Source organism: Nilaparvata lugens, chromosome 7, assembly GCF_014356525.2.
Source record: "Nilaparvata lugens isolate BPH chromosome 7, ASM1435652v1, whole genome shotgun sequence".
Classification (NCBI taxonomy): Eukaryota; Metazoa; Arthropoda; class Insecta; order Hemiptera; family Delphacidae; genus Nilaparvata; species Nilaparvata lugens.
Genome location: NC_052510.1, coordinates 44,054,358 through 44,079,206, shown reverse-complemented (window position 1 = coordinate 44,079,206; position 24,849 = coordinate 44,054,358). Strand labels below are relative to the sequence as shown.

Here is a 24,849-nt window from a genome sequence, read left to right as displayed (position 1 = left end):
GAAAAAATATGTTCGTAAAGTGAGATTTGATTGTTGAAAAAAATCCGGAAATTGTAGATATTTTCGCATATTAACGGTTTTGGCAGTTCTATGATAGGGAAAAGTGATTCAAAATGGATTTTAGGCAACTGAGCTCGTAGAGGATTTATTTATCTATACAATTTGGAATCATTCCTGAGTTTCTATGATGTATCAGACTCGTTTTAGAAACTCTTGATCAACAGTAAAATCACTCAACAATAAATTTACCATTTTTCGACCGAATTTGACTCATGATGCATGATTTTGGACCGCCTTTACGAGCCAAGAAGAATGAAGTGTAGTACGATGAAATCCAAGCATTATGTCAAAAGTTATTAGTGTTTGAAATTTTGATCCTTGAGGTGTCCTTAAGCGCGCCTCTCCACTAGGAAATACTGAAATGAAGTGCCTCTAACGGGTGATTCTCATAGAACATAATCTCATGAACCTATGTCATTGTGCGAAATATCAATGTGAGGACAATGTAGTTGGTGATGATGGTTGATGCTGAAAATTAGGTGTTTTTCACAATACAAGGAGCATTGTTGTCAGGTGTACCTGGAAATTTATATTAGATGGAGCGCTCTACCTGATCTCAGATTGTAGAGCACATAAATACGCCCAGAGAGATTGTGAATTATACATCTAAATGGTAACAATCGGAAGATATTGTTGATCAAAAACTAAAATTCATAATAATTTATTTTTTCTCTAAATTTCACTCATTTTTGAAAAATCATAACTCAGAACTCATTGGAGATAGAGAGTTCCGAATGATCTCATTTCATACAGAATTTCATGATCTAAAAAAAGGCGAGAGCAAATTTTTCTGTCCGATTACGAGATTTGGCAGAGATAGCTGAAAACTGGAAAATGAGCCGAAAATACGAGGTATTTTAATATTGGGCCACTCTGTATCTAGCACAAGGAAATTTTGCATGAAGAAATTGGTTCTGGACTTCTCTTATGTACCCAAATAATATATTAGAAAATCAGAACTAAAATATAAATTACATGCACCAATGTATATAGTGACTGGACTATCCTGTGTATGCTGGTGACTGTTCAAACTTTTTGACCGGTGCATTGGAAGGTAATGTTTCCAACATTCCTTGTACAGAGTGACCACAAGAAACATTTACATTTTAGAAATTAAAAAGCAATATTTATTTTTCAAGATAGGCACTATTTATTCAACTTGAGTAAAATATTTGTGAGCATATGCCATTATTACTTTAAGTAGAGAAAATTATGTCAGGAAGGTGACGTCCTTCTTCTTTGAGGCAATTTTCTATTCTGTCCAAGAAGCTCTTCCACACTCGTTCCAGTATATACTGGACGATATACTTGCAGTGATCAACACCACCTCAGTACGTATCGCAGCTTTCAAGTCATCTACGGGGTTTATGTCGATAAACATGCTCTTTCAAATGTCCCCAAAAATGAATATCACTTTGGATGACTTTGGAAGCGGCGATACTTACTGAGGTGAAGTGGATCACTGATGACACACTGCAACGAGTGTGGAAGACCTTCAGTCCAGTCAATGAAGGGTTAAAGAGGGAAAAGTTTGGAAGACAATTTTTGACCCCGCAGTTCTGTTTAGGGTAGTAAGGAGGCAAACATTATTATTAAAAGTACCCACCCCTACACCCTATGCTAAGGAGGTGGGGTGGTTCAAAGGTTCCATTTATTGATTTCTCGCATACAACTCGAAAACAATAAATCTTACCGACATTATTATTTCATACAAAAATTGAAGCTTACATTTTCCTACAATATCGATCCCAACATTTTTTCTAATATCTCTTCTACTTTTCGAGATATCCACTCTCAAAGGTGTGACATATTTAAAAAAAACACATTTTGCTATTTTTGCTCTTATAACTTTTGAATATCAGTGGGAAAAATTCATGCTGATTATGAGCTTATAGAGCATCAAATTCTCTTCAACTTTATGTAAAATTTTACAAGTTTACGCATTTCCCCTATTGCAGAAGCTTTAGTATTGTGTGTGAAATCTTCAGTTTTACAACGATAGATCAATTGAAAAAGGAATTTGGAGGGAATATTTTGAACACAATTTTTGACTTTGCAGCTTTGTTGGGACCAGTAGGGGGGTGAACATATCAAAAGTCCCCATCCCTACCCCTTGTGCTAAAGGGATGAGGGTGGTTTAAAAGTTGCATTTTAAATGTTTTGCTTACACGCTCATATCTTGAGAAAAATGCGTTCATCCGACATGTCTAAACGTTCAAAAATGAAGCTTGATAAATACTCTACAATTTAATGTTTTTTGGTAGAGTTTTGTGTTATTACCAACAGTTTTCGAGACGCTCTTGAAGGTGTGCAATTTTTGAAATAACAGGTTTTTACCCAATATTTTGCTCTTTCAGGGCTTATAACCCTCCAACAATGCATCGTAAAAATTAATGCTTATCGTAGTTTTGTAGAGCATTGATTTCTCTTCAATTTGATGTATTATTTCACTATTTCATGTTTTCCTTACATTGTTACAATAGCAGATTCAAATTAAATTAGTTCAAGTTGTAAATTGAACCAATATAGTTCAAGTTAGGATGAAAACTTTAGGAGAAACTAAAAACAAGAATTAATCACATGCAACTTAGCTTTCAGAAGAGTACCAGAGGCTTACGCCCAAAACGGTTCCAATTCTAAAGATAGTTTTAAAGCAATATATTACCGTATTCGAAATAAGTTTTTCAATTGAAGTTCAAGTAGGTGCTACCATCATTCATTTTTTCATTTCCTCGTTTAAAACAAATAAGTAAAATATTTACATCTTTCTAACACTTACTTGATTATTAATTACACCGTACCTATATTATTGGGAGCCCATTTTTCTGGTGCCTCATGTCTCATGATGATGTTCTGTGGCCCACGAATAGAATGAAAATACATATAAAACATGAATAAGTTGAACCTCTAATGAACTATAATCAAAACTAATAATTAAACGTTAAATAAATTAAAACATTGTTTTTTTCAAGTATTCTAACCCATATTAAATATAAATCATTTCTACCATTTCCTTTCATTCTGCTACTAATTATAAAAATATGATACTTCGATTGATTATTTACAAATTACATTTTAATATTTACTTTCCTTGCGCTATCTACTATCATAAGAAGTACGGTAAGGAAAGTATGGCTTTCCAAAAAAATGTAAGGTTCCCCAATTTCATGTTTTCGTATTAAAAGTTTATAGCCAACCATTTATTTATAAATTGTTACATAATAACTCCTTGTTAACTATCATTGGTAATACGACATCTGAAACTATGGTGGAGAGACCGTGTCGCATTTGTACGGCTGCCTTATTCAAATAAGAATGATACACCCGCTCCCACTTTCAACTGTCCAAAGCTTCGAAGAGAATCCTTACTAGTGTATGAGAAGTGAGTAGAAGGAAAACGAGTCTGATTTTCAAATTATAGATTTTGATGCTGGTTTTTTGCTTGTGTCAAATTCTGTTTGGGAGGACATGAATATTTTCAAGATAATAGGTAGGCTATGTTGTATTGAAATGGAGAAAATATAAGAGAAGAGCAATCTCTCTCCAATGGTTGGTAGATCTTCTAAGCAGTGACTGAGTGCTAATTATAAAGAAGTATTTTTAAATGTGTGTATGACACACTAGCACACGCACGCAGAGCGACAGAAGTGAGATGACGGCAGTCATCGTTTGCTAGGCGACTGGGCGAGCAGTGAAGAGTGCAGTGCAGGGGACACAACAGTCGTAGTTCGGCCGCTACTCTGTCAACAAACGATACTACTCTATTTTTAGGTCAGCTTTCAGTTTTCAACATTTTTAGACGAACGCTGAACGCGAAAAATGAGAGAAATTGTCCACTTACAAGCCGGACAGTGCGGCAACCAAATCGGCTCAAAAGTGAGTACAATTATTGACGAGTTTCAAAAATGTCACAAAACTAATTTTAAAACGTTTAAAACAACACGAAAGTGAATGACTGTAATGATAATGACACCTCTTGTTATCGCTTATATTGTTCTCTATGTAGGCTAATTGAAAGCTCTGTTGAAATACTGATAACATTGCATAACTGAACTAACACAGTTTCATCTCAAAACACAAAAATACAGAGAATTGTTATTGAACGTTATACTACAATCTGTGCTGATAAAACGTTCTTCATTAATAAATGGGTTGATTCAAGTTTTTCCCCTTACATGTTGTGGTATAAAATATTACTCTCAACAAAATTCATTTTTGAATAAATAATGCAAATTATGTTTCTTTTTCTTAGACATGTATTTCCATCTTTATTCTGTCTTGAAATGGACGAAAAACTGCAATCTAGTTATGAGGTTATTCCTTCTAATGATTTTGGGAGAATGTCCTAATTATCCAATTATATCGAGAATATGGATTTATTTCTATGGAGGTCCATGTCTTTTAGTAAAACGGTACAGGCACCTTGAGAATAATCCATCAATTTATTGTTGAAGTTATTGGTAGACTTGCTTCTTATTACATCATGGAAAGTTATAAAAATTTCCTGTAGAGAACAATAAATAATATGTGTGGCTGTAATGGTAATCTGTAAAATTGAAATTTTTTTCCTAAACCTGACAATATTCTATAGGATCTTCGATATGCTGTACATTTATATTCACTTAATGTATTTCAAGAAATTTTATTATGACGAAAAGTGCACAATATGTTGTCATTCCTACTTGATGTTTTATTTTATGTAAGGAAAAATTTACGTCTCTGAATACAGTATACTTTTATTATATTCAAATAAAAGTCAGTTGAGACATACGGTTCTTACAATTTTAAACTTTTCATCCTTCATATTTTTTACATATTATTCGGATACATATCGAACAGAATCAACTCTTTCTCTTGTAAATTTATGTTTGACATGATATTATATTCATGTTTATAAATCTATGAATCAATATCAAATAAATGAATTATTATTTTTATAAGTTAAATACTGAATACTACTGCACGTATATCAGATATGTAGAATTTTTCCATTATAAAATAATGAAAACTAAAAAAATATTACCTTTTATTCTACCGAAATTGTTTAATTTGATAAAGTTTATTTAAGCTCAACCTGAAACTGATGTTGATGATGATGGACTTTGATGAACAGGATTTTAGGTCAACAATACTATTTCATAAAATGAACAAAATATGTATTGTATTTTAATTTGAACTCTTTCTAATATGATTGATGAAACCAAGTTATTTTATTTTTCATGGTTATAACAAGGCACCTGTTCTGACATCAGTGTCTGTAATATAGAACTTATTTGTATAACAAATAATAAAATGAAATAACTATTTTTTTCAACTTTGATGGTTGTTGGAGAGGGGATTATTAGTTCCATCTAGTTTTGTTATTGTGACTCTTCGGAAAACGATATCCTCTGCTGGATGACATGAATTAATTTAGTTTTTTCCCAAATATGAATCAATGGGATAAGCTTATTGTATTATTTTATCATCGTTTAATAATTTTTCTGAGGGGTAATTACTTTTCCTTTTTTGGAACTACTACTGCTTGTAAAGTGTTAACGTGTACTAATGTACCTAGAGTTGAACGATCTCGAAAGGTTACAAGACGGCGGATTGCAAAATAGCAATCCAACGTTAGATGCCAATTTGTTTGTCTATAGTGATTCCCTCCTGTTGGAATGACTGACGATAGCTATTTGTTGGTGCCAACAGTTCTGGGAGATAATATCCGATGAGCATGGCATAGATCCAACTGGAGTCTACCACGGGGATAATGAACTTCAATTGGAAAGAATCGATGTCTATTATAATGAAGCTGCCAGTAAGTGCCTCTTTCTCACTTCTAATTTGAATATTCTCTTCCTGTGATATCTGAAAATCAAGCCTTAATTGTAATAGAAATTGTGGAAGTAATAAGATGTCACTGGGAGATTATACTGTAACTCACTTTCAAGTACCGTATAGAATTCCATATTTTCCCCCAAAAAAAAAAAACAGTTTCAGTTGTAAATATCTTGTAAAAATCTTCAACAAATCATCTTTTAAGAATAATACAGTACTTGAGCATTTTAACTGCAAGAATATTTGAGTACTTGAACTGCAAGAATACTAACGAAGAATTTGATAAATACTTTATGATAAATAAGAAAAAAACTATGTGAAATACTAAGTAAATCATGAGAAAGTCAATTACATGATATACTAATGAGAGTTTATTTAAGTGAAAATTTTACGAATTGGACATATGAAATGTATCTTAGAAGCACAAAGATTAATACTGTACCATACAAGGATTATAAAACTAACAGAATTATTACATTAGAAAGGATCATACAAAACAGAAGTTTGAACTTGAGAACAGAACCGATAATGAATTCCACATAAATGTATTACAATGCATATATTACGAGCACAATAACAATGGGATATTGTTCAAGACATGTGAAAAGTCAAGGATGAGTAGCAGAGTACGACTCTATAGGCCTACTGCTATTCGAAATTTAGTTTTTTTTACTTCACTTCTATAACATATAAAACTTTGATCTGTTGATTGGGTTAGGCATACTGCAGTAAGAATGAATGCCTCCTTAATTTTATGCAGAAAAATGTTTCTTTGCTTTAAATAAATTTTACATACTACAGTATATACCATGATTTCTAAAGGAATATGAGACATTCAACAATTCACTAGGAAAATTCTCATGTTTTTGATAAATAAAATCAATTGAAATAAAAAAAATGCTTATTATTATTAAACGAAAATACAAATTAAATGCTGTAATTCACCCCGAAGACTTCTATCATGTAATATTTGCGGCAGCAGAAGTCTTCGGGGTGAATTACAGCATTTAATTTGGATTTTCGTTGAATAATAATAATTAATTCATTAGCATTTGAATAATTGCAATATCTCAGTAATTTCCATCTGTAAAAAAATGTATTGGGCTGATATTCGTTGTAATATAAACAGCACACAATGGTCTAAGTAAGCCCATACAATAATAATCTTGAACCTTTTCCCATAAACTTCAACCCATACATCCCCAACATTTATCTCCACTTTATAACTTTATTATTAAAAAATAATCAGAAAACTAATTTTACTCCCGTTTTGGGTTCCATCAAAAACTTAAATTTATCAATTTATTTTAAATTTATCTAAGAATGATTATTTTTTAGATGATAATATTAGAGATTATAAGCATGACTAATAATGATAATGACTTTAATGATAATAATTATAATATTGAGAAGCCCTATTTGATTTTTCGTTTTTTAATATTTTTTTCGTATTTTACAGCTCCAGCCGTTTCTCGCATCCCATCTGTCATTTATTGCGATTATTACAGTCTCCCTGGACCAGATTTCTATTCATTACCTCTCCTTCTTTTTCCAGGTGGATCCCAATTCAGTATCTTTTTGGGCCACCTCTCATCTCTCATCCTCTGTGCATGTCCTAACCATACAAGGCGCTTCTTTTCAATCTGCTCCACTGTTGTTCCAGTTTCCCTATTCTGCTTCTTATCTCCTTATTCCTCATCTTAATGAAAAATATTAAAATTGCTATTCACATTATAATACTGTGATTGTTTGTTGCAGGAGGAAAATATGTTCCTCGAGCGATTTTGGTGGACCTTGAGCCTGGCACAATGGACTCTGTGCGATCGGGACCATTTGGGCTGCTGTTCAGGCCTGACAACTATGTCTTCGGACAGAGTGGAGCAGGTACATCAAACATCATTATAGCTTTATTCAATCAGCCTATATATTATACAAATTATTTATAATTATTTTTTGTATCGTTGTATTCATGATGATTGTATTACGGACTTTGAGAACTCAATTATATATTATAGGTCCTATGTTGTATGATATTATGTAAAAAACAATCAAACAATTTTTGAAAATTTATTAGTTTCTTAAACCCTGATACCTTACGACATTCGATAAAACTAGTAGTTCTGTGAACAGTAGACCTCAACGCTGTATTCTCATCCACAAGTACCAGATGTCATCTGTTTTGGACCATTTGGGCTGCTGTTCAGGCCTGACAACTATGTCTTCGGACAGAGTGGAGCAGGTACATCAAACATCATTATAGCTTTATTCAATCAGCCTATATATTATACAAATTATTTATAATTATTTTTTGTATCGTTGTATTCATGATGATTGTATTACGGACTTTGAGAACTCAATTATATAGGTCCTATGTTGTATGATATTATGTAAAAAACAATCAAACAATTTTTGAAAATTTATTAGTTTCTTAAACCCTGATACCTTACGACATTCGATAAAACTAGTAGTTCTGTGAACAGTAGACCTCATGCTGTATTCTCATCCACAAGTACCAGATGTCATCTGTTTTAAATGTTAACAAACTCAGTTCACGTTTGAATTTGTATTCCATATGATATAATTCATCCAGTTCCGTGATGATCTTTCTATCAGATGAAAATTATTTTTTTAGAATCAAAAATATTATAACTTCTCCAGCATTATTTAGTTCATTTGTTTATTTTTATATTCACCTATTAAATTAGTTTTTTCGAATGTGAGAATATTGATACTGATGGGCACGCATAATAATACCATGACTGCAAAACAAAATATTGAAACCAAAGACCTTAAAGCTGCGATTAGACCAAATTCATTAAAAAAATGTCAATAACTCAATCCTTTTAGATTATATTAGATTGAACATAACTTATCATACACATGATGAACATATGTGTTTGTCAACTTCCGTTCAATCTAATAGAATCTATAAGGATTAAGTTATAACCATTTTGTTAATAACTTTGGTGTAAACCCAGCTTAAAGATGCATACCTCTTTAATGTCTTTGATTGAAACTATAGACCTTATATACAAATACAGTAATAGACTGGCTTTTCCACACATCTGTGTAATCACTTGTCAGCTGATTTATGATGAATAATTCTATAGTCTGATTTTTAGGCTCCTTTTTCCTTTTATATTATCCTTGAAATGCAAAATTTCCAAAAAAAACCTTGTATATACGTCGACGCGCAATTTAAAAAGGAACATACCTGTCAAATTTCCTGAAAATCTATTACCGCGTTTCCCGTAAATGCGCAACATATAAATATATAAACATTTAAACATTAAGAGAAATGCCAAACCGTCGACTTTAATCTTAAACCTCACTTTGTTCGGTCAATAATATTTCTGCTAATTATTATATTGATATTTTATGATTCTCAGGATAAAGTTGTCAAACTATAGAGGAAATAGAAATTATAGCAGCTAAATGTTTTAAAGTTTAAACTCTCATTGCCTTTCTTACAATCATGTTTTTTGAATTATTTGGAAGATAAGAGCTGAACAAAAGGGTTTGAAAGTTTCTATCAATTTTTCTATAATTAATTCACAGTTTGTTTTGAAGCGGTAACAAATGGGCAACGGGTTTGGAAGCCTCAAATTACCATTTTTCCTTATAATCATTCTACAAATTGTTTCGAAATCAACAATTTAGCCAATGAGTTTTTAATTCGAATCCTTATTACTATTATTATTTTCCGAATTTGTTAGAAGTTTCCATTTCGAATTTGGACTTCACATTTCGTCTTTCATAGCCCCTCTCTCAATCATTATTTTCTCAATTTATTTCAAGCTGGTAACAGCTAGGTCGGAGTTTGAAATTTCAACTCCTTCTCACATCATCAGCACCACACTATCACTTGGTTTGAAGGTAAAGATAAAGCCAAAGTTAGAAATCTATTTCCTTGTTAGCCAACCATTTTTAAAACTATTTCGGAGTAGCTCTACTTCTAAGTGAGATGGTATTCTAAGATGGACATCAAAATAAGAAGTCCATCTTAAATCTTAATTTTGAAGTATACGTCTACTTCTTATAGTATTATAAGTAGTAGCATAAGTAGATATCCCATGGTATAGGGCGTTTATGTAGCAACTTTTACTGTTATCTCAAGCTGATAGTCCACGTAGTTCTTTCCTGTGAAGATTTATGACGCTGGTAGTCTCTCATATTGTGCCGTTCATACACTCTTACCCGGTCAAAACAGTAAAAATCGACAATAATCGGCTTCAGAAAAAAGTCAAAGTTGCGACATGAACGCCCTATACCATGGGATATCTACTTACGCTATTGTTTCTCTACTACCATAGGGTTAATAAACTATAGTTTACATTTTCTATTTCTTCTCTCAACATCACTTTTATTCATATTTTTATTCATGGGGTGCCTCAGGGTTCTAACCTTGGACCACTTCTCTTCCTTCTATTCATTAACGATCTCCCTGCTGTCTTTGATGGTTCATCCTGTCTGATGTATGCAGATGATGTGAAGCTGTACAAAGCGATTTTGAGCCCTGATGACTGCCTGAGCCTTCAAATGGATGTTGATAAACTAAGTGTATGGAGTATGAATAATGGCCTTAGAATAAATATAGCTAAATGCAAAACTTTATCATTTTCCCGGCAGGTAGCTTCACACAGATGCATCTATAGTATTGATGGTATACCGTTGGAGGAGGTAGAGTCTTTTAAGGACCTGGGTGTGATTTACAGCTCTGATTTTACATTCAATAAACATATAGACCTTTTGTGTAGTAGGGCCAATCAGCAGATGGGGTTTATCCTGAGAACATGTTCACCTTTCAATGATGTCTCACCCATAATATTTCTGTATAAATCTCTTGTCCGAAGTATTCTTGAGTATGCGTCTGAAATTTGGAACCCTTATTGTAATGATCAAGTGCTACTTTTGGAGCGTTTACAAAATAAATTTTTAAGGTACATTTACTTCAGGAAATTCAATTTCAATTGTCCGTTTGACTTTCCCTCTGACACTCTGAGAAATATGTTTCAATTGAAATCATTAAAAACAAGACGAGATGTTAAGTCTTTAATTTTTCTTCATAGCTTATTAAATAATAAAATAGATTCCCCATATTTGCTTTCATATGTAAATATTTATATATCTACCATATCACGTCGCTCCACTTTCTCTTTTTTTGTGCCCCGGTCCAGAACTGTGAGTCACTATAATTCTCCAGTCAACAGAATTCAAAGACTTTTCAACTGTTTATCTGGGCAACTGGACATCTTCTGGTTCTCTCGTGAAAAATTTTATAGAATATTAAACAGTCTATTGTGAGATATCCTTGCTCAGTCGTGTTGTCGATTATTTGTTGCTGTATATAGGTGTGTATCTATTGCACTATGTACTCGTACATCTTACTCATTCTGTTGCTTCATTGGCAGGTATCAGTCCTCTGACATTCATTTGTTAGTTTTATCCATTCTTTGTAACATTTTTATTTTAATTTTAGAACCTTTTCATTTCTATATTCCGTTTTATAATGATTTTATTGTATACATCTATTTTTTCCTTCTCTTGTTTTTCTATAGTTTTTTTTTTCTTTTAACAATATTGCAATTGTAAGTTACTTTGTTCATTTTTTTCATTGTATTGTTGTATTTCACGTATTGTATCTTGTATTGTTGTATTTGTGAAGGAGACACATTAGGGGTAACCTGTTGTCTCCATAAATAAATAAATAAATAAATAAATAAATAAATAAATATTTGAATCAATTTTCTTATAACATCAAGTCTACTTCGAAAACTATTACACAATATCAGATAAACGATTTTTAATTCCCTATTCCTTCTCAACATTACTCTCATCATATAGTCTAGTTTTGTTTAAATCAATCGTTTATTACATCAAACTTAAATGACTTTATTACTTGTAATTTGGCCCTCTCTCAATATCATTCTAATTCTATTTAGATAAATTATTTTGTAACATTAAATTGGAATGCTTTTGTTTGTGAAGGTAACAACTGGGCGAAAGGGCACTACACAGAGGGCGCCGAGTTGGTGGACGCAGTGTTGGACGTCCTGCGTCGCGAGGCCGAGAACTGCGACTGCCTGCAGGGCTTCCAGCTGGCCCACTCCCTGGGCGGGGGCACTGGCTCCGGCATGGGAACCCTCCTTATCTCCAAAATCAGGGAGGAGTATCCCGATCGCATCATGAACACATTCAGTGTTGTGCCTTCTCCCAAGGTATATGTCACTCTACATTATTATTTCAACGGCAGTGCCTTATTTATTGAAAATCCAATTACGGTACATGCGAATAATTGTGAACAATCGAGAACATTCCTATATGATTTGGTTTCCTAGCAGCCAACAATAAGTAGCCTATCATTGTAGCAGTTGCATGGAATCATTGTATTCTCTTTAATTATAAAATTATATGGAGAGTGCGTGATGGGCAATGGGTTAAAGTCGCTCCGGCAGCTACGGAGAGGTACCCGGTTTGATTCCCGGTCTATACATAGTTTTTGGACAATATCATTTTTAACAAATTTCCTTCTGTTATGTCATTCTTTGGTAAATATTTGCAGTAGCAGAAGTCCTTAGTTCTATTAAATGAAATTACTAAGAAATTATAATAATTTATTCAAATATTCAATGAAAGTTATATAAATAAAACCAAGGTGTACGGAAGGTGAGAAGTTGATATTGTGGTAATTATTCATATTAAATGAAAATACTAAGAAATTGTCAAAAACCACAATTTATTGATACTTAAAAAGACCTGTTTCGGTTGTTACACCATTGCCAATTTCTGATAATCTCTCTGTTTATCGGTGTAACAGCCGAAACCGGTCTTTCTAAGTATCAATAAATTGTGTTTTTGACAATTTCTTAGTATTTTCATTTAATATGAATAATACCACAATATCAACTTCTCAACTACCGTACACAACAAGTTCTTGGTTTTATTTATATAACTTTCATTGAATATTTGAATAAATTATTATTATTATATCCCAGAAGTTAGTTTACTGTGATAATTCTTCCATTATATGGAGAACTGTTGGAAATTATTGTTGATTTATGGAAAGTCTTTTTTGAATATTGTCAGATACATTTGTATGTATGCTGATGTGTTAATGCTATGCTTGCTTGTTGAGGTATCGGATACAGTTGTGGAGCCGTACAATGCAACACTGTCGGTTCACCAGCTGGTGGAGAACACGGATGAGACTTTCTGCATCGATAACGAGGCTCTGTACGACATCTGCTTCAGGACGTTGAAGCTGACGTCACCCACCTACGGAGATCTCAACCACCTTGTATCTGTGAGTAGTTCAACATCAAAACTGTTTCAGACTACTGTCTGGGGCACATGACTGTCCGGCAAACAACAATAGAATGACTGCTTTCATTTTTTCCCACAAGAGGTGCTGGATTCCATTCCCACATGGGCAAATAGTTTTTGCTATTCTAGCTGTTCTCCCTGTTGTCATTATTTGCATTAGCAGAAGTCTTTACAGAATTTGATAACTAATTATTTAGATTTTCGTTAATTTATTACCTATTCATTAGCATATGAATATATTTTTTACTTTCCTTGTCCTATTACCATAGGTAAGGAAAGTATTGCTTTCCGAAAAAAATTAAGGTACCCCAATTTCTAAATTTCTATACGTTTCAAGGTCCCCTGAGTCCAAAAAACTGGTTTTTGGGTATTGGTCTGTATGTGTGTGTGTGTGTGTGTGTGTGTGTGTGTGTGTGTGTGTGTGTTGTGTGTGTGTGTGGTGTGTGTGTGTGTGTGTGTATGAGTGTATGTGCGTCTGTGTACACGATATCTCATCTCCCAATTAACGGAATGACTTGAAATTTGGAACTTAAGGTCCTTTCACTATAAGGATCCGACACGAACAATTTCGATCAAATGCAATTCAAGATGGCGGCTAAAATGGCAAAAATGTTGTCAAAAACAGGGTTTTTCGTGATTTTCTCGGAAACGGCTCCAACGATTTTGATCAAATTCATACCTAAAATAGTCATCGATAAGCTCTATCAACTGCCACAAGTCCCATATCTGTAAAAATTTCAGGAGCTCTGCCCCATCAATGCAGATAGATTCCCAATTATCAGGCTTCAGATACAATTGAAACAAAAAAAAAATCCAGTGGAGTAGATTGAGCATGAAAATCTCTACAATTAATGTTCAGTAACATTTTCACCTAAAATTGGAAATAAGCTTTAAATTCTAGAAAATGTGATTATTCAATTGCAAATTATTGTCGATTCTATTAAATCATTCACTATGAAGAGATAGCAGACCTCAAGTGTGTCTCCAGCGTTATTGCCCTGTCACCAACTGGCTCAAATCTTTGAATAGTAGACTTGAGAGGCGCGGGAACACTAGCGTCAGGTGATCAATTTTCATAACGGCAGCAAGGAAAGTTGTGTGAGTGCACCACACCAGATTTTTTTATAATAATAATAATACTGAGGGTGATGCCCACATAAGCTCATAGGCTTGTGCGTGGATAATGAGTGAGAGGGATGATGATGAGAGATGACGACTACTTTTCAGGTAGTCGGGACCGACGAATTATAGTGTCATCCGAAAGACCGGTGGCCGTATCTATGTTATTGTGCTGTGGTCAAAAACTTTTGCCCCGGTCGAGATTCGAACTCGGGTTATCTTGATTATTAGACCGGTGCGTTATCACTTACTCCAACGAGCCACGCTAAGGCTAGGCACACACCAGTTAGTCAAGACAACGTTTAGTCACAATACTTCACATAGTTGCTTATGAAGACATGTCTAATTGCAATGATTAATCGGTGTGTGTTGCTTCATAAGCAACTATGTGAAGTATTGTGACTAATCGTGACTAGTCTTGTCTTGAGTAACTAGTGTGTGTCCACCCTTATTATGCAATAAGGCATTTCTTTTATTCAAGATGTTCATTACTTACATCATTTCAAGTACGGTATATTTTTTCCAGGGACGGCAGAATGCATTTACGCACAGTTATGACCTAAGCAAGCTAGGTCCACCTTGTGTAGAACACTCTATTCCTAAATTTATTGAGAGCCCAGCCTTGTAGGAAGCATTGTATTTAAAGTATACTGTCATACACAATGAACTATTTAATTCTACATTATTTTATTTATAAGGTTTATTCATTTATATCTCAGATATTTTATATTTTGTGTGTAGGCCTATCACCAACAGTAGCCTATTTATTTATTGGTAAAATGATATACTTTTTTGCTGAGGATGATGCGCACATGATTTCAAGGCTTGTGCGTGGATAATGAGGTGGATGATACTCTTAGATATGAGTGGACCTACAGTTTTAGGTGGATTCCGAACCACCAGGAAGCAATTTTTCAACTCATGAATCATATTCGGAGGAGTTGACTCAAGTGGTCACCCTTCCAACGGGAGTAGCGGACGCATGATTCTCAACTTATCTAAGCGATAGCTTTCTATCAGCGGAAACACTGAATAAATACCGCTCCCTGTTAAAGTGGACAATTCCGTACAGTATTCCTATCAGAATTAACTTTTAGTAATGAAACACTAGAATTTTTAGAAATATTACGAATTTATTGAAAAATCACATACATGTTCCTATGGTGTCAACACCTATGGTGTCAACTTCAGTGTCACCAACCATCTCCACTCACTCAGCAACTCGGCTCAGTGTCATCATACGTGTTGCAACATGTATGTAATTTTTCAATAAATTCGTAATATTTCTAGACAAAATTCTAGTGTAGCATTATGGATAAATATTACTACATCTAACCAACAACAGTATCTACCTTCTAGATTTTTTCAATTGTGAGAATGCTACTTACTGTGGGATAGGCCTATATGTTGCCCAATTATTCTACAAAAAACATGAGAAAATGAATTGAAATTTAATGAGATGAATTAGAATAAAGTTGAATAGAATAGAACTTGAATCGATAATGTGGATGCAGGTAACAATGTCTGGAGTGACAACATGCCTGAGGTTTCCTGGCCAGTTGAATGCGGATCTGCGCAAACTGGCAGTGAACATGGTCCCCTTCCCGCGGCTGCACTTCTTCATGCCGGGATTCGCCCCTCTCACCGCCAGGGGGAGCCAGCAGTACAGGGCGCTCTCTGTGTCCGAGTTGACGCAGCAGATGTTCGACGCCAAGAACATGATGACAGCCTGCGATCCGCGGCACGGCCGATACCTGACGGTGGCCGCCATATTCAGAGGAATGATGTCCATGAAGGAGGTCGACGAGCAAATGTTGAATGTGCAGAACAAAAATTCCGGGTAAGGCAAACACAAGTTTTCTTGATACTCCATTGAAAATTCAGCTCAAATATGCTTTGTTGATGGATTAAGAAATGTATTGCAGGTATATCTATAAATAAAAAAGCGAAATGGCACTCACTCACTGACTGACTGACTCACTCGCAGAACTAAAAATCTACCGGACCAAAAACTTTCAAATTTGGTAGGTATGTTCAGTTGGCCCTTTAGAGGCGCACTAAGAACGGGTTTGGAAAAATTTTAACTCTAAGGGTGGTTTTTAAGGGTTTAAAGTTCGTCTTTTAGCATGTATATTCTTCTTATTCCAATCTCTTAATTATAATAAATTTAAATGTCCATACCATATGATAATATAGAACTATAATCTAGAGAGAGTACCTCTTCGAAACAGTTGTTAACTGGTAACTAAATTAATAATTTTAAGGGTTGGCATTAAGTTGAATTGACTTTGTTAGGTTGGCACCAAGTTGAAGATTGAAATGCATTTATCGCGGAAAAATTGATTGGGCACTGTTACTTCAATCAGAGCTATTCCTGGGAATATTATATTACTAGCCGTCAGGCTCGCTTCGCTTGCCATATCCGTTTAGCCAGACGTTTAGTCTGGATCGTCCTACAAATGAAAAATGCAGGCGAGCGAAGCGAGCCTGCTGATCTCATTCTTGGACGATCCAGTCGGGGGTCCAGGGGGCGGAGCACCCTGGCTAGACGGATATGGCGAGCGAAGCGAGCCTGATGGCTAGTACACTAATAAATGCAGAAATAGCATTGGTATACCATGTAAACGTAGTTCTGAACATTAGATGTTTCATAGAGTAAATGCTGCTATACTGTGAAGTATGTTTTAGTATAATGGCATAACAATTTCATCACATTGAAAGAGTTAACACTATTCAATGGAAGCACCATATAATAGTATTATTTGATACCATTCTATTGACATCCTTCTTCTTCTGGCTTTACAGCTCAATGTGAGCTTTAGCCTCTCGCACAAGAGCCCTCCACACAACACGGTCACTTCGCCCTCCTAGGATTTAAATGAAGACAGCAATTTAATTCAATGCATTTCGTCTCCATGCCATAATTCCCATCTTCCAGAGATCATCTCCATTCCATCGCTCCATCGGTTGCGTGGTCTCCCCTGTCATCTTCTGCCTCCATCCTGGCCTTATAAATTATTTGATTTTGATTTCGATGTTCTGCTATTCACTCAACATGACCAGCCCAGCGCAATCTTTGAGATTTAATGAAACAGACAACATCTCCACCTTCAATAATATCATTTATTTGATGTTTGATCTTCTTCTCCACACTCTATTGTTGTTGATGCGTCGTCAATATTCGCCTGATAAAAATTTCTAAGTTTAGAGATATCAACTTCCGTGACATTCCATGTCTAAATTTTATTGATATCCAAAAAATAAAATATTATTAATTACCACGAATTAAAGTTTTAGCATCAACCAATCTTTCAAATTTATCTAAAACCTGCAAATTAATTTGTAATACTATACTGTAGGATGGCTCATCATGGATAAGGACCTATGCAAGATAATTTTTTCAACTCTTATTTTTCCACTTCATTATTTCATTTTCAACTTTAGTTTCATCAACTTAGTTGATGTTTTCATGATAATTTGCCAGTACTGTACATTCGATAAATAACATCTTCGGTCTGAAATTTAATTTTGAACTTTTTCGAAGTACTTGGATATTTCTTGGAAATATTTAGTTTTCAACTTAATTAGTTAAAAAGTAAGTAACTCAACTAAGTCAAGTTGACTAGTAAATAACTTGACTGAAATTTGAAATTCTATTACCAAGAGTCCCTTAGTCTCAGTTCATCACATTTGGTTTCTTCATTTGCTTCGAAACCTTAGGTTAATCTATTCTGTCCCTCAATCTCAGTCCACCACATGTGTTTTTCTTAGAAATCCTAGGTTCATCTATTCCATTTTTGGACAGTTTCATTCTTTAAATTTCCTTCTGCTATTCAGTTCTTTGGTCAATACTTGCATTAGCAGAATACTTTGGTTCTATTTATGCAACGTTCATAAGATATTCGAAATAATCATTATACAGTATTAATCTGTTCTATTGCAATGCCAAGGTACTTTGTGGAATGGATTCCGAACAACGTGAAAGTAGCCGTATGCGACATCGCGCCGAGGGGACTGACAATGTCGGCCACTTTCATCGGGAACACAACAGCAATCCAGGAGATTTTCAAGAGAATATCGGAACAGTTCACAGCCATGTTCCGGAGGAAGGCGTTCTTGCATTGGTATACCGGAGAGGGCATGGACGAGATGGAGTTCACCGAGGCCGAATCCAACATGAACGATCTGGTCTCCGAATATCAACAATACCAGGCAAGTCCAACCACAACCAAATTTAACTTTAATCAAAGTTAATCAAAGATCGCTTTGATAAGATTTGTAAAGAAAAATCAATGTTTTTTGGGGTGGAAAATATATATTCACATAAACGAGAAATACACATTTGCTAAGAGATGAAATGCATCGCTCCAATTTCTATAAGCGTGGCGTCAGGAGTTCTGGTATCCTATTATTCAAAATTCGACCTGATTTCATTGAAGATATGAATGAATGCGAGTTTAGATCTCAACTGGAAATTGATTTCTTAGAGAATGCTTTCTATTCAAAAAAAGAGTATCATTATTACATTATGAATGATCAAACTAGTCTTCTCTATCGTGACCTATTTCATTTTTATATTTTTTATTTTATTAATTCGATACAAGCATAGAAAGGCTCACAGATAAATTCCAGTACGAGTATTAATAATTAAATAACTGAGTCTCTAAGAGATTTCGATTTTTTGACAAGATCCCCCTGTTTGGGTGGGCAGTGGATGCTTCTTAATCTATCTATTAAAAAATCTTCAAGTTGATTTCGGTCTACAGCTTTAACGATAATCTTATCTTCACCTCTAGAAGGTATAGCCTACATAGAACTGAAAATATCAGGAAAACTAGTAGATAGACTCTGTGAAGCGTAAAGCGAAATTTGTAGATTTGCATGTGAAACAACACAACTTCTATCAAAAGCTCATAATATTTTAATGCTTTCATACCTTAGGCTAAGAGAAAAGAGTGATTGATATGCAATCAACTTGTAGAAAAGATTGAAGATGACTTTTACTTTTAATTGACCAAGATTATTATATTATGAGTGGGATGGATATTATGGTGTATTTTCATTCAACGTTGATTCACAAGGTTTCAGAACTCCTCTGCAAGTTGGACCTACACACTAACATCTACTGTAATTAGAAAATGGTACTAAGTTACTAGAGATTTAAAATAGTGTGCAAAAGTGAATTGAAGATTTTTTAAAATAGTAAAATATTAAATAAATTCAATATTTTTAAAATTTATTCATACAGTGCTACTCGATAGTTTTTTTTATAGAATTACTATTACCATTACGTAGTATTCAACACTATAGTCAGCCATGCTAGTACCCTTTTATTTTTGGAGTGATGACCGTTTTAGTTCAATGTTGTTTATTGAAACATTTATTGTTATTTTGAACAGGAAGCATCAGCTGAAGATGATGTGGAGTTCGACGAGGAAGAAGTTATTCCAGAGGAACAAGAGCAAGAACCAGAGGCCTAGTCAATCTCATTACAAATAATCACTTGAACAATTCATTTGTAAAGCAGGCATATGGGAACAACATTCACTTTGTATTAAATAAAATGTAAATACCTATTTAAATCTAGAAAATTATTTCATATTCAAAGTTTCTTTAAATATTAAAAATCCTTCTTTAGAGCACTATTAACCAATTTGACACCATTTTGTGTCATGAATATGATTTATCACGTTATATATAGTTTTTTAACTTGTTTAAATTAGTGTTATAGAGATAGGATAGGCAGAAATCAATGTGGAATCATACATAATAGACTAATCTGTGAAAGATTTATTACTAACTTACACACAATAAAATACAGATATTTCAAGAACAAATGACAGTCAAACACAATTTTCAATTTCAAATCACATCAATAATTTGAGTGTAGGCACAATATAAAGTTTGAAGACGGGGGTTTCAAACCACTTGAACAGGAATTTAAAAAATGACTTGAATTTTTTTTTAATTATCTCATTTTTTCATACTTGTATATTCTCAAAAAGCATACACCTTTAATATAATTTGACTTAAAACTTTCAATTTTATATTTGATTTAATATCAACTAGGCTAGTGGAAATAAGCGGTGAAAGCATTGAATCCACAACAAAGATAACATCAATAGCGGTGGAGGACATTCACTCTTATTTTGTAGCTTTGTGCCAAATTCAACTTCAAAGATAATGTGCTCGTGTGCATTGTAAAGCACATTTTATATAAGTTAGTAATGAAGGTGAAATATATTCAATAGAACTAGTTAGTTGCAATAATTGAACTTTGACTCGCCTTAATTGCTGACTTTTCAATTATACGTGTATTAAATATAGTCGGGTTTATGTAGAGGCCGCCTACATCATTCTGTAGTTTCATTAAAAATCACAATCATTCTAATTTCAACATTCACTTAGTTCAAAAAGAACTATGCAATAATAATATCATTCAGTTGTTTTTACATTGAATCAATTATATTTTTCTCATTTACTGGATTTAAAACTTTTAAATGGAATAAAATTATAACTAAAATTATAACTGTGATAATATCTATTGAAGTGAATAATTGAGCTTATCCTTAGTGAACTAATTAAAAATACATTGGAAATAAATACAGTTCATAAATAAAGTAGTATTGGAAAATAAAAATCATAGATGAAAATAGAATAGACATTAGGTACTGCTAATAATTATCACGTTGAAACTTAAAGCAATGTTCTCTGTGAGCGATTATTTAAAATTATAATAGATTATTGATAAATAATAAAGAAATGTAAAATATATAGAAATAAATAAAAGTAATGTTGACTATATAACGTGGTGCACTGATGATGACTAGATGTGATTTGTGTGTTGAAAAGATGGTTTGCCATAAACTAGTTCACTTTTATAAAAAAAATGTCCTAATATCATATAATAATACATGGTAATAGATAGCTGTGATTCAAGTTGTAATTCAGGTAAAAATTATAATATCTTTACCAAGGTAAGAAAAGAGTTTGTCAGCTATCATTGGTTTGGAGCCCACCTAAAACGGTGGAATTCAATATTTCTCGCACAATTCTCATACCCAAGTGAGGAATCCATCAAAATCTAATAGAAAAAATTGTATAATTAGAAATAAATCTCACCATTGATACAACGCTTGTTTTAAATTTTCCATTATAGATGTTGCGATTCTGTAGTCTCAAACGGTGTCCTAGCCTCGTACAAGGAATACCTTACTCTCGTACAGGGCAACCCCTACCCTTTAACAGGGAATCTCCGAGCCTCGTACAGTGAGTATCCTTGACTGCGCTCTAGCCTCATACAGGTTCATTGTTGAGCCTCCAACAAGGCGTTCATGTATCAAGAAAAATAATTGTCTACCTGAAAAATAGAGGGAGCATTTGATATCAATTTTTCAAGGCTAGAACAAGAATTCAACACAAAGAATGACAGAAGAAGACAAGCTTATGAAAATCAATAAATCCAAGGTTGCAGTGGGAAACCAAGCACAAGTTGTTACAGATTGATTGTTACTGTGAATGAATGAAACGGATAATAGCTGTTGTTATGTTTTGTATGGAATATAAATTCAACATGAAACAGCAATAAACGTTTTACTATAATCCATTGCGAATATTTAATTTCAATATACATTTATTTATTGAGTAAAACATTTACCTACTAATAGGATTAAATGAAGAACGTGAGCATCAAGCAAACACTGTATGATTAAATCAAGCTGAATATTGAGCTAATTTCTAAATATACTGGAAATACAATAGAATTCATTGATTTATTTATCACATTGTGTACAAATACTTGACATGAGGAAAGGCACACCAGACTCATGCTCAAAACTGTTCCATTTATAGAACAGGTACTCAATGAATTTAAAATTAATATACAAATCACAAATAATTAAAATGATTGGGGAAGGACCAACAGGCACAGCCCAAAACTGTTCCTTCCCTGAATCTCCTAAATTATTATCTCAATAATTTCTTATTAATCCTTCTGTAAAAAATGGTTTCAGCTGTTACATTGTTACCAATCTGAAGTGAACTGAAAACTTAAACATAGACCAGCAGAAAATAATTTTATTTTTGTATTATTTATATTACATAACAGCAGCACTTTATATTCCCTGTTCAATATTAGTTTTCAGTTCACTAGAGATTGATTATGGTATAGCCACCGAAACTAGTTTCTCAAGCAATGTTAATAGATAGATGTTCAAAACATTGAACAGCTCCAAATACTGACAGCATTTAATTTGGATTTTTATTCGATGATTATTTATATTTATTAGCATTTTAACACATGCAATCTCTAATTTCTATTTGTAATGTTATACAGGATATAAATTGCCTCGATAGATTGAACCTTCAAAAATAATATTTTCCTTTAAAAAAAACAGATGAGTAGAATTCTAAGCAATTTTCTATTTTAAGTGAAAATTACCTTATTTTTTTAATTTGAATGAAGCTTAAAATGCACTCTCGATAAATATTATTGTTGAGTCTCCTGAATTTTTCAAACTTCAGTAATGTGATAGTTTAATCATTCCAAGATAAATGATAATATTTTTCAGTGGTGTCATGTAAAGCTTTAGTCCCATGCTATGTCATCTACGATAATTTATAATTGCCCTGAAACAAAAAGATAAGGTGAATATCGTTACAAGGACAAATTCCTCACAGCTACATAATTACAGTAACTGACATAGCCTACACTAGGAACCAGTTTTTCGATACATTTAAACATTAATTAGAAGGTCACCCTTCAAAGGGCAATCTTGAGAGCACGTTACTATAAGCTTTCCTTGTTTTCCAGTCTTCTTGGACTATAATATAAACTATGAAACATAGGATATGAATGCGTAATATTCAATTAAAAACACTATCAATAGTAAATTTATGCTTTATAAATGTTATAGTACCTCAAGTAATTAATTGAAAGCGACTCATTGACAGTCCACATAAATCAAATCCCAGAGATTTCTCAATCCACTGTTTCCTTGATGCCTGCCTTCGGATTAAACTATGCATGTGGAGCAGCCTTAAAGAGTAGTTTTATTAGTATATATAATATTTTTATTAATTTGATAATCGTCAGCAATTCTTGATAGAAGGATTCAAGATATTGATTAGTAATAGAGTGTACTATTTAGGAGGAATATCCTATAGTGATGACTGATATTGTGGTATGAATCAAAAATCAATTAGAGGTTAAACAATTTTGGTAGAGAACAATATGATCTGAGGTTTTATAGAATTATAATACGCATATACATATTGTAATAATATTACAATAGATACTCTTATGAATAGATACTTATCTGGAATAAAAATATTTTCATGATAGCCTATATATTTTAAAATATAGTCTATTTGAACCACCTAGAATTTAATGCGCATAATCATATCTAACGTATTTTATCTTGAAAATGTCAAGTACCGTATTACAGGAATCCATTCATTAAAAATGTTATTTTGATAGCATCAACAAGTTTTGAATGAAAATTGAGTTCACAAAAATACTGTAGTTTATTTCATTGATATATTTGAACTAAATTGAAATGTCTCACCTAATTTGTTCAAAGTATGTCACTCAGTTGGTCCTCTGGATTAATCACAGCCTCAGGATTGATGAAAACTAGTTTTTATAATGTTCAAATAAATTTACTGAACTAATTTACTTATATCCTCATCAATTAACAAGCAAAATATTATATTCTCTCAGCACATTGATCCACAAAAATTGATAAGAAACTGAAATTGTCCACAGAAAAATCTTATCTAAAGCAACTTATTTTTGACCGCCGTGTACCGCTCCATATATTTCTCGTAGCCATCCAAATCCATGAAAGATTTCATTTCAAACAAATTACCTTCGGCACATATCAAGGATACGTTGGATAAGTAAAATATCTCACTGGGGAATCCTTCAAGAGGCAAACAGTTCTCCTCGATTCTCAGCGTCTTTAAACGTGGACAGGAAGCCAAATCTAAATGAATACTAGATATCTGATTTTGATTTAGATTCAACTCGATGCACTGTAGCTTTGCTACTCCTTTTGGTACGGTAGTTAGCTTATTTTTCGATAAATCAATGAAATCTAAGTGCGACAGTCCACACAACATTACAGGAAACTCTTTTATTAAATTGCCGCTGAGGTGAACCTTTTTTAAAGCAGTAAGATTGGCAAAAGAAGTAGGTAACGTTGTAAGTTTATTATCCGTTGCCGAAAACGACTCAAGTTTTGCTAAGCTACCCAATTCATCCGGTAAATTTGTTAAACGGTTTCTATTCAATATTAACACTTTCAGTTTTTGATAGGTATGAATCTCCGTTGGTATGACAGTGAATTTATTATCAGACATGTCTAAGCTTCTCAAATTATTGCTCAGACTCTTCATTCCAGATGGAAATTCATCCAACTTTTGTTTAGAAAGATTTAAAACTCCCGTTTTTTGGCCATGTTCAAAATGACTTTTCAATGCACTGTTACCCATGATTTAATTTGAATTTTTTCTATGATATCAATT

General features: G+C 33.3%; 2 protein-coding genes across 2 annotated transcripts; one reads left to right on the top strand and one right to left on the bottom strand.

Annotated features, from left to right (window-relative positions):
• Nucleotides 1-3,464: 3,464 nt before the first annotated feature.
• LOC111048033 (tubulin beta chain) lies at nucleotides 3,465-19,916 on the top strand. The gene is made up of 8 exons (XM_022333876.2): nucleotides 3,465-3,936; nucleotides 5,752-5,860; nucleotides 7,639-7,764; nucleotides 11,869-12,098; nucleotides 13,016-13,183; nucleotides 15,837-16,162; nucleotides 18,273-18,534; nucleotides 19,722-19,916. The coding sequence occupies exons 1-8, from the start codon at nucleotides 3,880-3,882 to the stop codon at nucleotides 19,800-19,802; spliced, it is 1,359 nt and encodes a 452-aa protein (XP_022189568.1). The 5' UTR covers nucleotides 3,465-3,879; the 3' UTR covers nucleotides 19,803-19,916.
• Nucleotides 19,917-20,089: 173 nt separating this feature from the next.
• LOC111048032 (leucine-rich repeat-containing protein 57) lies at nucleotides 20,090-24,849 on the bottom strand. The gene is made up of 3 exons (XM_022333875.2): nucleotides 23,889-24,849; nucleotides 22,763-22,950; nucleotides 20,090-21,682 (listed from the first exon to the last, which is right to left on the bottom strand). Exon 1 carries the CDS (start codon nucleotides 24,814-24,816, stop codon nucleotides 24,100-24,102), a length of 717 nt encoding a protein of 238 aa, XP_022189567.1. The 5' UTR covers nucleotides 24,817-24,849; the 3' UTR covers nucleotides 20,090-21,682; nucleotides 22,763-22,950; nucleotides 23,889-24,099.

What these genes read in the sequence shown, in the direction of transcription:
- LOC111048033 (XM_022333876.2), top strand. Translation starts at nt 3,880, where the DNA reads ATGAGAGAAATTGTCCACTTACAAGCCGGACAGTGCGGCAACCAAATC. An exon ending in CTTCGGACAGAGTGGAGCAG is followed by an intron (nt 7,765 to 11,868) that starts GTACATCAAACA and finishes TTGTTTGTGAAG; the next exon opens with GTAACAACTGGGCGAAAGGG. An exon ending in GTGTTGTGCCTTCTCCCAAG is followed by an intron (nt 12,099 to 13,015) that starts GTATATGTCACT and finishes TTGCTTGTTGAG; the next exon opens with GTATCGGATACAGTTGTGGA.
- LOC111048032 (XM_022333875.2), bottom strand. Translation starts at nt 24,816, where the DNA reads ATGGGTAACAGTGCATTGAAAAGTCATTTTGAACATGGCCAAAAAACG.